A 13,570-nucleotide genomic window follows, 5' to 3' on the forward strand; every position below is an offset into this window, starting at 1 on the left:
TTCCAAAAGGGTTTACGCGAGCGGGAAGGCGATATTAAGTAGAAAAAAGAACTTTCAACAGCCGTTGAAAGAAACGCGTCTTCTTAGCTCCGCGGAAACTAAGAAACTGGGGACCGCGCGCCTCTGTCGGGCGGGAAGGCACTCGCGCGTGTGCGGTGCGGCCTACCAGAACTTTCCAAGTTCTTAGAGTGTAATCACTCTAAAATTGTCCGTACCGGGGCTCCGTCGGTGCCGTCACCCATCAGTCAAGAATATCTGCCTGCAGTCCTGGGATAACAAACTTACTGTGATCCCAAGATTTATCACAAGAAAATATAGGAAGTCATACAAACCCCGGTGCAGAAGGGCAGACCAGGTCAGAGCCTAGGACAGGAATTTAGCTGACTACCCTATGAATAGTGAGGATAAGACTGAGACAGAACAGGAAAGGTTTGCCTTACCTGAGGCAGCGCCAAAGCAAAGTAAGAAATCTCTGCCCTACTTTTGTACAGGTCCTGTAAGGCAGAAAGCAGGAAGACAATTTCCCCTCAGAGAAACATCCTAGGCTGAGGAAGGAAAGCCCTTCCCCCCACTGAAGCCAAGGGGGTGTGTTTTTTTCCTCAGCTTAAAGCAAGGCAGCAGAGAGCAGGGAGGACGGGAGGAGAGACAGGAGACTCAGAATGGGACTGAGCTTACCCCAAACCAGGCAGTGCAGCTTCCCAGCCCTGATTGGGAAATGAGAGAGGAGCAGGCTGAAGAAAACCTATCTTCAGGATTCTTGTCTTTAGAGCTGGGTGAGGCAATGATAGTGGAAAACAACAATGCTACAGCTGAAATATGGCCAGAGCAAATGGAAGTAGCTTGAAACAAACGTGAGATTTTTTTTGGATGTTTTCCTGGCCTGTTTGTTTTTCTGATAGGCAGACTGTATGTGCTGACAGAGAAAGGATTTTGGACTGTAGAATTTGCTACATTTTTCCTCTGTGTTTCAAGCCAAAGGACAGTATCCTGCACTGTACCAAAAAGTGACTAAATTAGACCCAAAGTTGGGCAGAAACCTCAATCAATTTTTATATATATATTTCCCTCTAGTCAATGTATATATTTCCCTCTAGTCAATGTATAAATATATATATAAAAATTGATTTATTTACTGTGCACAGTAGTGGGGTTTTCCCTCTATAGATCTGTAAACATTGTTTTGCAGATGAGAGTTTTTTGCCAATGACAATAATAATGCCAGCTGTAAATCATTAACGATTGCTGCGTGATAAAAGTTTTCTTGAGGCTTTTTCTTCACCTGTTTTTGATCTTAATGTTAGATCTTGGAGAGGTAGCCCACTGTTGGTGAGTGGCATTTCCCCCAAGTATCTTGATTTAGTTATCACTACGATTGTGTTCTTGAGAGACGTTTAAATACCTATGTAATGTAAATGCGCATGAGTCGAGTCTATTTCATTTGAAAGTAAACTCTGCAATGAGAGGGCATAGGATGAAGTTAAGAGGTGAAAGGCTCTGGAGTAATCTAAGGAAATACTTTTTTACAGAAAGGGTGGTAGATGCATGGAACAGTCTCCCAGAAGATGTGGTGGAGGCAGAGACTTTGTCTGAATTCAAAAGGGCCTGGGATAGGCACGTGGGATCTCTCAGAGAGAGAAAGAGATAATGGTTACTGCGGATTGGCAGATTGGATGGGCCATTTGGCCTTTATCTGCCGTCATGTTTCTATGTTCCAAGTTGAAGCTCACTGGTTCTTAGTCTCCATCTGTTGGTAGGAATAAATAAAACTATCTGTGCCAGGCTACAGGGATGCTATGGTTTGTTTTTTTGTGGGTTTTTTTTAATAAAGATTATTAAAACTTTAAATTAAATAAATAAAAAATGAACTTTAATATGTAACCAGAACATTGATTTTAATCCCATCTGCAACAGAACTGACTCACTTGAGGTGGCTTTCCTTTTTTCTTCTCTTTTTTTAGAGCAATGGTCTGAGAAAGGTATCGCATCTTCTTGTTTGAGTCTTAACAAAATATCAGGTTTAACAACTGGACAGCCTGTATTAGAAACAAAATATAAGATCCATTAAGTTTGGCAACAAAATTAACAGCTTAAGTATGTTTCACTATTGTTCAGCATCAGTCTGGAATCTCCTTTGACTGACAAAATGCCATATCAACTTTTAATAGCATGTTTCAATTTTTCTAAACAAGCTATGTGTCCTAAGTCCAAGAGAAAACCCTAAAGTTATGCTGATATTTTCCAGCTAGTTAAAAACCATGCACTAAATATATTTATTTATAATCCTGAAGTAGGCTACTCAATGCAGTTTTTCAAGGGTGAAAACAGCTTTGTTTTTTCAGGACATCTTAACAGAAAAAGCACAGTTATTTACCGTAACAGGTGTTATCCAGGGACAGCAGGCAGATATTCTCTACATGTGGGTGACGTCATCCACGGAGCCCCGTTGCGGACAGCTTTTCAAGCAAACTTGATTGAAGATCTCAAAGTTTGCTAGTGCTGCCCACGCATGCGTGCCTTCCTGCTCCACTAGAGGGCGGATCCCCTCCTCGTGGTCTTCAGTTCATATAGCTAGCAAAGAAGCCAACCTTGAGGAGGTGGGAGGGTTGCGAGAATATCTGCCTGCTGTCCCTGGATAACACCTGTTACGGTAAGTAACTGTGCTTTATCCCAGGACAAGCAGGCAGCATATTCTCTACATGTGGGTGACCTCCAAACTAACCAAAAAGGGACGGAGGGAAAGTTGGCAATTTATGAAAACAGATTACGCAAAATCGACTGTCCAAACTGGCCGTCGCGCCTAGAAAAGGCATCCAAACAGTAGTCAGAGGTGAAGGTATGAACCGAAGACCAAGTGGCAGCCTTGCAGATCTCAATAGGCGTGGATCTGAGGAAAGCGACAGACGCCGCCATTGCTCGGACTCTATGTCCCTTGACCCGACCTTGCGAGAGACCAGCCTGAGCGTAGCAAAAGGAAATACAAGCAGTCAACCAGTTGGATAAGGTGCGCTTGGAAACAGGGCGGCCCAACCGATTAGGATCAAAAGAGATGAAAAGTTGAGGAGCCGTCCGATGAGACTCAGTGCGTCGCAGGTAAAAGGCTAACACCCTCTTACAGTCCAGCGTGTGAAGCGCCACCTCACCAGGATGCGAGTAGGGCTTCGGAAAAAACACCAGAAGAACAATGGACTGGTTGAGGTGGAAATCCGAAACCACTTTAGGCAAGAACTTAGGATGAATGCGAAGGACCACCTTGTCATGATGAAATACAGTAAAAGGCGGATCCGCAACCAGAGCTTGCAGCTCACTGACTCTGCGGGCAGACGTGAGAGCAACCAAGAACACCACCTTCCAAGTGAGAAACTTCAAAGGAGTTTTATCAATGGGTTCAAACGGAGGTTTCATCATTTGAGCCAGAACCACATTAAGATCCCAAACCACCGGATGGGGCTTGAGTGGAGGATGAACATTGAAAAGGCCCTTCATAAAGCGGGAAACCACTGGATGGACAGATAGCAGTTTCCCATCCAGCGGTTGATGAAAGGCAGCAATCGCACTGAAAGTGGACTCAAAGAGATGTCGATTTGAGGCCAGACCGAGACAAGTGGAACAGATAATCCAGCACAGAAGACAAGGAGGCCGAGGGCGTTTCATGCGGTGTTCAGCACACCACCGCCACAAATCTGGTCCATTTCTGAGAATAGCATTGTCGAGTGGAGCTCTTCCTAGAGGCCTCGAGAACATCCCTCACCGACTTGGAGAAACCTAAGGAGGGAGGCACGTGGACAGGAACCAAGCTGTTAAGTGTAGAGACTGTAGATTGGGATGCAACAGCGAACCCCGATTCTGAGACAGAAGAGAAGGAAGAAGCAGAGGCTCCCTGGACACTGAGCTGGAGGAGCAGGGAGAACCACAGCTGCCGGGGCCACTGAGAAGCTATCAAGATCCATGGTGGCGAGGACCGACTTGAGATGTACCAGGGTTCTGAGAAGCAAAGGAAAGGGAGGGAACGCATAGAGGAACCTGACCGTCCAATCGAGAAGGAATGCATCCGCTTGAGACGATCCGGGGAGTACATCCTTGAGCAGAACGAGGCAACTCTGTGACTTGCGGGTGCGAAGCAAACAGATCTACCTGTGGAGTTCCCACCGAACAAAGACTGCCATAGAGTTTGAGAATGGAAGGGGACCATTCACTGTGGCTGAAGAAGGCGACTCAACTTGTCCGCCAGACAATTCTGCTCGTCCCTCTGGATATACACCGCCCCGAAGGAAGATGTTGTGGCGCAGCGCCTACTGCCAAAGACGAAGGGTTCCCTGCAAAGCGACAGGGAACCCTTACCCCTTTGCTTGTTCACATAATACATCGCCACCTGGTTGTCCGTACGGCACCAGGACAACGGAATCCTGTAGCAAATGACGAAAGCCACCACGGCGTTGTTAAGGGCCCGGAGCTCCAGCAGGATGATGTGGCAGCGACGGTCCGCACTCAACCAAAGACCCTGAGTCCGAAGGCCGTCGAGGTGCGCCCCCCAAGCGTACACCGAGGAGTCCATCGTCAGAACCTTCTGATGCGGGGGTACGAGAAAGAGCAAACCTCTGGACAGATTGGAAGAGCTGGCCCACCAACGGAGCGAGCGTCTCCAAGGAGGAGTCACTGCAATGTGCTGAGAAGCAGGATCCTGATCCCGCCGCCACTGAGACGTCAGGAGTCCACTGAGGAACCCAAAGATGCAACCGGGCAAACGGCGTGAAGTGAACGGTGGAGGCCATGTGTACCAGGAGAATCATCATCTGCTTGGCCGAGACCGAATCCCGCTAAGACATCAGCAGACTCAGCTGCAGAAGGACAGCCTGCCAAGATGGAGACAGAAACGACCGGAGGCGGACCGTGTCGAGCACAGCCCCGATAAACTGCAGGGACTGAGAGGGACACAACTGAGACTTGGGGAACTTGATCTCAAACCCCAGACGCTGAAGGAAGATAATAGTCTGACGGGCCGCTGAAATAACCCCCTCTCTCGACGGGGCTTTGATAAGCCAATCGTCGAGGTACGGAAAAACCTGAAGGCCCTGCGACTGCAGGGCTGCCGTGACCACCACGAGGCACTTCGTGAAGACTCGTGTGGGAGGACGAAAGCAGCCCGAATGGAAGGACCCAATACTGCAAGTGAAGGCTTCCCACCTGAACGCAGATGAAACCGTCGAGAAAGCCGGATGTATCGGAATGTGCATGTAGGCTTCCTTCAGGTCCAGGGAACATAACTAGTCCCCCTCGTCCATCAAGGGATACAAAATGAGGAAGCGAAAGCATATGGAACTTCTCCCGAACCGGAACTTGTTCAGCTTCCGCAGATCCAGGATAGGGCGCAGGTCTCTGATCTTTTTTGGAACCAAGGAAGTACCCGGGAATAAACCTCATGGAGCCCCGTTAGCAAGGGGGAACCTCCTCCACAGCCCGCAGGCAAAGGAGGGCCTGCGCTTCCAAAGTAGTAGAGGAAGTTGCCGTCCCGTCGGAAAGAGACTCTCCGGGAGGGTCTGTCCGGAGGCAACGTCCGGAAGTTGAGGGAGTACCCCTCCCGAATGACATAGGACCCAAGAGTCCTCAGTGATCTACGCCCAACGTTGATAAAAGGCACGGAGACGTCCCCCGATGGGCAGAGGGGGAACTCCAAAGGCGGAAGGGGCCAGCCCCCTCCCGCCGGGCCAGTCAACAGGACGACGGCTGGTTAGGCGCAGCAGGGGTCTGAGGCTTACGGGGAGCCCTCTGCTGCTGTGGACGCCGAGGCGGAGAGCGAGAAAACGCCGGCGTGGACTTCTGCGGATACCGCCGGGGAGGCATGCCGGTAGGTCTTGGGTGGAGCGGGTTCGCCTTAGCCTGGACCAAGGAAGCAAAGGAGCGTTCGTGTTCGGAGAGGCGCTTCGTGGCAGCCTCGATGGAATCATCGAACAGCTCATTCCCCAATGCACGGAAGATTGGCCAACCGGTCTTGCAGGTTTGGGTCCATGTCGACAATGCGGAGCATCGCCCAGTCGACGCATAGCCACCGCGAAGGCCAAGACCCTAGATGACAGCTCAAACGCATCATAGGAGGCCTGAAACATGTACAGCCGAAGCTGCGACAGTGTATCCACATGCCAGCGAAACTCCACACGGCGCGCAGAAGGCAAAGCGTCCTCGAAAGATGGCAGGGACTTGATGCACCACTTGAGATAAGAAGTAAAAGTAAAGTTATAATTCAGGACTCGGTTCGCCATCATGGAGTTTTGATATAGGCGCCTCCCAAACTTATCCATAGTCCTGCCCTCCCAGCCCGGCTGACAGCGGCATAGACCTTGGATGGGTGAGACTTTTAAGGGTAGACTCCACTACCAAGGACTGGTGAGAAAGCTGCGCCTTCTCAAACCCCTTGCAAGGCACCGTCCGGTACCGAGACTCCATTTTGGAGGGAATAGCCAGAATAGCGTAGGGAGTCTCCAGATTATGAAAGAAAGTCTGCTGCAACACCTGGTTCAGAGGCAGCTGCAAGGATTCCCTAGGGGAGTAGGGAAGCTCCATCTCCTCCAAATACTCCTTGGTATACTTGGAATCCGACTGGAGGTCCAGGTGCAAGGCCTTCCCCATATCCTGAACAAATCGAGTGAAGGAAGAGGGCCTGCTCTCAGAGCGCTCCCCAGGTGGAGTGGTGGAACGAGACTGCAGGGCAGCCGAAAAGGAGGGGGAAGCCTCCCTAGAATACTGCGGTGGTACATCCGTATCCACAAGCAGGGATGCCGAGGAGCCCCCGCTGAAAGAATGAGGAGGCGTCGACGGAGAGCTTGCGCCTCGAAGTCCCCGGAGGGGAGGCTCTTGGGGCATGGGCCGCCAAGGTCCGATGAAGGCACCCCGGGGAACTCCGGCCCGAAGACAAGCCTCGCAAGATGCCTCGACCGAGGCCGGCTGGAGGGAGAAGCATGCCTCGATGTAAGAGGCAAGGAATCAGACAAGGACGACGTGCCTTGCCTCGAGAAACCTCGATGCGACACTCAGGCTGGTCCACAACGCGCGAGGTCGAGGCCAGAGCAAGCTGAGCCAAAGCCGAGGAGATGATAGCCTTCAGTACCTCCTTGAACATCGGCACCGTGACCATATTTGGCCGGGCAGGTGCAGCAGAGCGTTCCACTGAGGGCGACCTCGAGGATGAGTATTCCCGTATGGTGGAAGCACGCTTGGAGAATTTGGAGGGTGGTCTCATCAAGGCCGGCGGGACTACACTCACCGCCTGGATGGCCAGAGACTCCGAGGAAGGCTTCTTCGGTAGCTGAGCTGAATCTGAAGGAGGAAGAGGGGACTTATACGGAGCCGAGGTCGAGGCCCCCGAGGCCTTCGAGGTCGAAGGAGACTTGCCCGGGGCCGAGGTCTTTGAGGCCGACGTCAAGATCGAGGTCGAAGCAGGAGCAGCTTCCATGGCGAAAAGCTCCGCAATCCTGGCCCTACGTCGCCGAAGAGCCCGAGGTTGAAACGTTGCACAGTGAGGGTAGGAATCCGTCGGGTGATCCTCATCCAGGCACAGAATACACCAGCGGTAAGGGTCAGTGATGGAGATAACCCGACCGCACTGGGAGCACTTCTTAAACCCGGTGAGAGGCCGGGACATAGGTATAGACGGCCGCAGCCCTGCGAGGCTAAACAGCCACGGCGAACCGGGAGCTCCCAGACTGCCGACACGAAAAACAAAAAAGAGGCAAAGAGAGCTATAAAACAAATTGACAAACCGCACAGCGACTCCCGTAGAAAATAAAGAAGCCGCGGTGCTAGAAAGGCACTTAGAGAATGCAGAGAAGAGAGACAGGGCTTTCTGGCTCCGCAGAAAACTAAGAACTGAAGATCACGAGGAGGGGATGCGCCCTCTAGTGGAGCAGGAAGGCACGCATGCATGGGCAGCACTAGCAAACTTTGAGATCTTCAATCAAGTTTGCTTGAAAAGCTGTCCGTGACGGGGCTTCGTGGATGATGTCACCCACATGTAGAGAATATGCTGCCTGCTTGTCCTGGGATAAAGGTTACAAATACAACCATTATACAGTGCTCCCCAGCGAATTCGTGGTCCGCAATTCGCGGTCCCAGTCATTCACGGTATTTTCCGACCCCGAGCAGGAGAAGGCAGCCGGAAAGGCAGGAGAGGGCAGCCGGAGTGCTGGCAAGTGAAGGAAATCATTCACAGTATGCTCCGACCACCTCTTCCTGTACGAAAGTCGGGCCTCACCAATCAGGAGCTGCTTTGACACGCAGCTCCTGATTGGTGAGGCCCGACTTTAGTACAGGAAGAGGTGGTCGGAGCATACCGCGAGTGATTTCCTTCACTTGCCAGCGCTCCAGCTGCCCTCTCCTGCCTCTCCAGCTGCCCTCTCCTGTCTCCACTGCTAAAAACCGTATTCGCTTTTCAACATTCGCGAGGGTTCCTGGAACGGAACCCCTGCGAATATCAGGGGAGTACTGTATATTTATATATTTAAAAGATTTATATCCCACATCATACATGTTTCGTGAAAGGTTACATAAAGAGAAATTAGGTCTTCCATAGCCAGTCCTATCAGCCAGTCCAGAAAATGAGATGTACCAGAGTGAGATGTACCAGGTGTCTCCAACATAGGGCAAGACTAAAAGATCTAAAAACTCAAAAAGAGAAAGAATTTTGCAAATAAACATATCATTAATCTCCCCAGTCTAATAAACTGACAGAGTGCAATAAACTGAAATAGCTTTAGAGCTCCTTTCCAGTACAACCTAGTACTGGAATGGCTTATGGTTAGAGCTGTTGCTTCAGCACCCTGAGGTTGTGGGTTCAATCCCAGCCCTGCTCCTTCTGACCCTGGGCAAGTGACATAACCATCCATTGCCCCAGGCACCATAGTTAATGTGAGCACACAGGAACAGACTTGACCATTCTCTGTTTTAAAAGTGTTTCCATTAATTTGCTTACCACAGAAGTCAGACTTACCGGCCTGTAATTCCCTATTTCTTCCATACTAGGTATGTACTAGGAATACTATTTCCCCTCTAGCAGTCAGGATTTAGTTGCTTACCAAATGGACATAGTAAAAATACTAATGGAGTCCCTTACTTTCTGTTATAGAGTCTTTCCTCTACTAGGTAGCCATGGCAGGTGCATCAAAGGTGTGTCTAAACCTTCTGCCTGCTCGATATCTACCCACTGCTTGACTCAGTAGCCCTCAACTGAGCTGCCTGATAATATTTTCTAATACTGGGAACCACATGCCCTCCTTCTCCTTTACTTAAACATAAAATATAGCGTGCTATCCTAGGTGGGCAACCAGCCCTTATGAATCTTGAAATAAGCTGTTAGCGGCGCACCACAGTTTTATTGGTATCTTTATAGGCAAATAGTGAAACAGACACAGCAACCTGTTCTGAGCTCCTTTGGGAGGACGGACTAAAACACTGAATGAATGAATCAATAAATAAATTGGGGCAAGATCATCATTTTAACTGTAGCAACCCATCCCATCCAAGAAAGACAAAAACATTCCTCCATAAGAACATAAGAATAGCCTTACTGGGTCAGACCAATGGTCCATCAAGCCCAGTAGCCCATTCTCACGGTGGCCAATCCAGGTCATTAGTTCCTGAACAAAACCCAAGGAGTAGCAATATTCCATGCTACCGATCCAGGACAAGCAGTGGCTCCCTCTATGTTTTTCTCAATAAGACTATGGACTTTTCCACCTAACTAACTCCTTCCTAATCTATACCATTTATATATTTAGAAAACAAAGTACTTAATATTGTCAGTTATATCAATTTTTATTCTTTCCAACCCAACTGAAGCTGGAAGGAATTATACAAAGTTGTGAGGCAATATTGTTTGTTTGTCTGTATATGAGCAGAGTTGGGCGTAATATATTACTGGTAATATATTATTTTTACAAGTAATGCATTATTTCTCACAGTAACCTACTTCGACTAGTAATTAACATATTCCTGTTTTTTATAAAATTAGTACATTAACTGCTTTATATTACTTTCAGAAAGTAACTTACTCAACAGTAAGAACACGGTGATCAAGGCACAAAATCTGCATATCCCAAGATTCAGAAAAGGGTGCAAAAAGAATCAAACAAAAGACCCTGTGTGGATAACCAAAGAAGTGAAGAAAGCGATAGATGATAAGAAGAATTCATTCAGGAAATGGAAAAAAGGCAAAACTGAGAACTGGAAAAAGGACAGGAAGTATCAAAAAGAACATCACCGTGTGGTTAGAAAAGCCAAAAGAGAATATGAAGAAAGGCTAGCCAAGGAAGTACAAAATTTCAAACCGTTCTTCAGATATGTTAAAGGGAAGCAGCCGGCAAGGGAGAAGGTGGGACCGCTGGATGACGGAGACAGGAAGGGAGTGCTGAAGGAGGAGAAAGAAGTGGCGGAAAGACTAAACATGTTCTGTTCATCTGTATTTACAAAAGAGAACAAATGCAACATACCGGAACCTGAGCAAATCTTCAAAGGAGACCAAACAGATAAATTAACATCCATGGAAGTAAGCCTTGAAGACATACGTAGGCAGTTAGAAAAATTAAAAACTGACAAATCACTGGGCCCGGACAGAATCCACCCTAGGGTACTGAAAGAACTAAAGGAGGAAATAGTGGAACTACTATAGCAAGTTTGCAATCTATCCCTGAAAACAGGAGTGATCCCGGAGGATTGGAAGATAGCCAATGTTACGCCCATCTTTAAAAATGGGATCAAGAGGTGACCCGGGGGAATTACAGACCAGTGAATCTGACCTCGGTTCCGGGGAAAATGGCGGAAGCGCTGATAAAAGACAGCATCGATGAGCATTTTGAAAGAAATAAACTTCTAATCACAAGCCAACATGGCTTCTGCAAGGGGAGATTTGTGCCTAACGAACTTACTGCACTTCTTCGAAGGAATTAACCAAACGGATGGACAAAGGGGACTCCATAGACAATGTATATTTAGATTTCCAAAAGCCTTTGACAAGGTACCCCATGAACTCCTACTTCGGAAACTGATGAACCATGGGGTAGAAGGAGACGTACACAGATGGATCAGAAATTGGTTGGCAGATAGGAAGCAGAGGGTAGGAGTGACTCGGACTGGAGGAGGGTCGTGAGTGGTGTTCCACAGGGGTCAGTGCTCGGACCGCTGCTATTTAATATATTTATAAATGATATAGAAACAGGGACGAAGTATGAAATAATAAAATTTTCAGACGACACCAAACTATTTAGTGGTGCTCGGACTAAAGAGGACTGCGAAGAATTACAAAGGGACCTGAACGAGCTAGGGGAGTGGGCGACGAGATGGCAGATGAAATTCAATGTAGAGAAAGCACAGTTACCCTAACAGGTGTTATCCAGGGACAGCAGGCAGATATTCTTGACTGATGGGTGACGGCACCGACGGAGCCCCGGTACGGACAATTTTAGAGTGATTGCACTCTAAGAACTTTAGAAAGTTCTAGCTAGGCCGCACCGCGCGTGCGCGAGTGCCTTCCGCCCGACGGAGGCGCGCGGTCCCCAGTTAGGATAAGCCAGCTAAGAAGCCAACCCGGGGAGGTGGGAGGGACGCAAGAATATCTGCCTGCTGTCCCTGGATAACACCTGTTACGGTAAGTAACTGTGCTTTATCCCAGGACAAGGCAGGCAGCATATTCTTGACTGATGGGTGACCTCCAAGCTAACAAAAAGAGGGATGGATTGAAGGTTGGCCATTAGGAAAACAAATTTTGTAAAAACAGATTGGCCGAAGTGTCCATCCCGTCTGGAGAATGCATCCAGACAATAGTGAGATGTTAAAAGTATGAACTGAGGACCAAGTATGCAGCCTTGCAGATTTCCTCAATGGAAGTGGAACGGAGGAAAGCTACAGACGCTGCCATAGCTCTAATCTTGTGGCTCGTGACAGAACCTTCCAGTGTCAGGCCCGACTGAGACATAACAGGAATGAAACGCAAGCAGCAAGCCAATTGGAACAGGGTGCGTTTAAGATACGGATGACCCAACTGTGTAGGATCAAAGGACAAAACAGTTGAGGAGATGATCTTGTGAGGTTTGGTGCGTTCAAGATAGTAAGCAGAGCACGTTTACAATCCAAGGTATGCACAAGCCTGTTCACACTGGATTAGAATGAGGCGTTGGGAAAAAAAACAGGTAGGACGATGGATTGGTTAAGATGAAACTCAGACACAACCTTAGGAAGGAATTTTGGATGTGTACGGAGGACGACCTTATCAGGTGAAAAACAGTGAAAGGTGGATCAGCCACCAGTGCATGGAGCTCACTGACCCTCCTGCAGATGTGAGAGCTATAGAAAGACTACTTTCCCAGTTTAGAAATTTAAAATGCGCTGTGGCCAAAGGCTCGAAAGGAGGTTTCATTAACGCAGAAAGAACCACATTAAGATCCCATACAACAGGAGGGGCCCTGATAGGTGGCTTCACATTGAAAAGGCCCTTCATGAACCTAGAAACCAAGGGATGAGCTGAAGGGCGTTTTCCATGAATTCGGCTCATGAAAAGCTGCAATAGCACTAAGGTGAACTCTTATCGAAGAGGATTTAAGACCAGAGTCAGATAAGGACAGAAGATAGTCTAACACCAGTCCTACTGCTATAGACATGGGATTATGGTGATGTAAGAGGCACCAGGAAGAAACCGAGACCACTTTTGTTGGTAACATTGAAGAGTAGCCGGTTTTTCTGGAGGCATCAATATAGAACGGACAGGCTGAGAAAGGAGAGAGTGAGCCGAAGTCAGCCCGAGAGATACCAAGCTGTCAGGTGCAGAGACTGTAAGCTGGGATGAAGTAGAGTTTGCTGCATGCTGTGTAAGTAGTGAAAGAAAACAGTGGAAGAGGTATGGGTTCCTGGAACTGGAGTTGAAGTAGAAGTAGAGTAACCAATGCTGTCTGGGCCACCGTGGAGCGATGAGAATCATGGTGGCTTGTTCCCTCTTGATGTTTGAATAATGTGCGCAGCATGAGCGGAAGAGGAGGAAATGCATAAAGGAAGAGATTGGTCCAATCCAGGAGAAATGCATCGGGTTCCAGACGGTGAGGAGAGTAAAGTCTGGAGCAAAACAGGGGCAGTTGATGGTTGTGGGGAGCTGCAAAAAGATCCACTTGAGGTGTGCCCCATTGAGAGAAAATGGACTGGAGGGTCTCAAGGGATCGAGAGTCCATTCGTGAGGTTGAAGAATTCTGCTGAGATTGTCTGCTAAGCAATTCTGTTCCCCTTGGATGTAGACCGCCTTAGGAATACTTGACGAGCAGTCGCCCAGGTCCAAATCCTTTGAGCTTCCTGACACAGAGACGGGATTCCCGTCCCTCCCTGTTTGTTGATGTAGTACATTGCAACTTGGTTGTCTGTGCAAATGAGTAGTACCTGAGGAAAAAAGAAGATGTTGAAAAGCCTTGAGGGAGTAAACATCGCTCCGGAAGTTCCCAGGAAATTGATGTGGTGTATTTCTTTTCCTGGGTAGTCCAAAACCCCTGATTTGGAATCTCGTTCAAGTGAGCTCCCCCATGCATAGGGGGAGGAATCCGTGGTGATG

The 13,570-nt window shown here is 48.5% G+C and overlaps 1 protein-coding gene across 4 annotated transcripts in view; it reads right to left on the reverse strand.

Moving 5' to 3' along the window:
* LOC117361528 (zinc finger protein 436-like) overlaps positions 1–13,570 on the reverse strand; it is a 96,908-nt gene that overhangs the window by 50,023 nt on the left and 33,315 nt on the right. For all 4 annotated transcript variants that reach the window (XM_033946993.1, XM_033946992.1, XM_033946994.1 and 1 more), the window contains one exon: positions 1,923–2,033. In XM_033946993.1, coding sequence (XP_033802884.1) covers positions 1,923–2,033 — 111 coding nt within the window. The remainder of the gene's footprint in view (positions 1–1,922; positions 2,034–13,570) is intronic.

Source organism: Geotrypetes seraphini, chromosome 5, assembly GCF_902459505.1.
Source record: "Geotrypetes seraphini chromosome 5, aGeoSer1.1, whole genome shotgun sequence".
NCBI classification, from domain to species: Eukaryota; Metazoa; Chordata; class Amphibia; order Gymnophiona; family Dermophiidae; genus Geotrypetes; species Geotrypetes seraphini.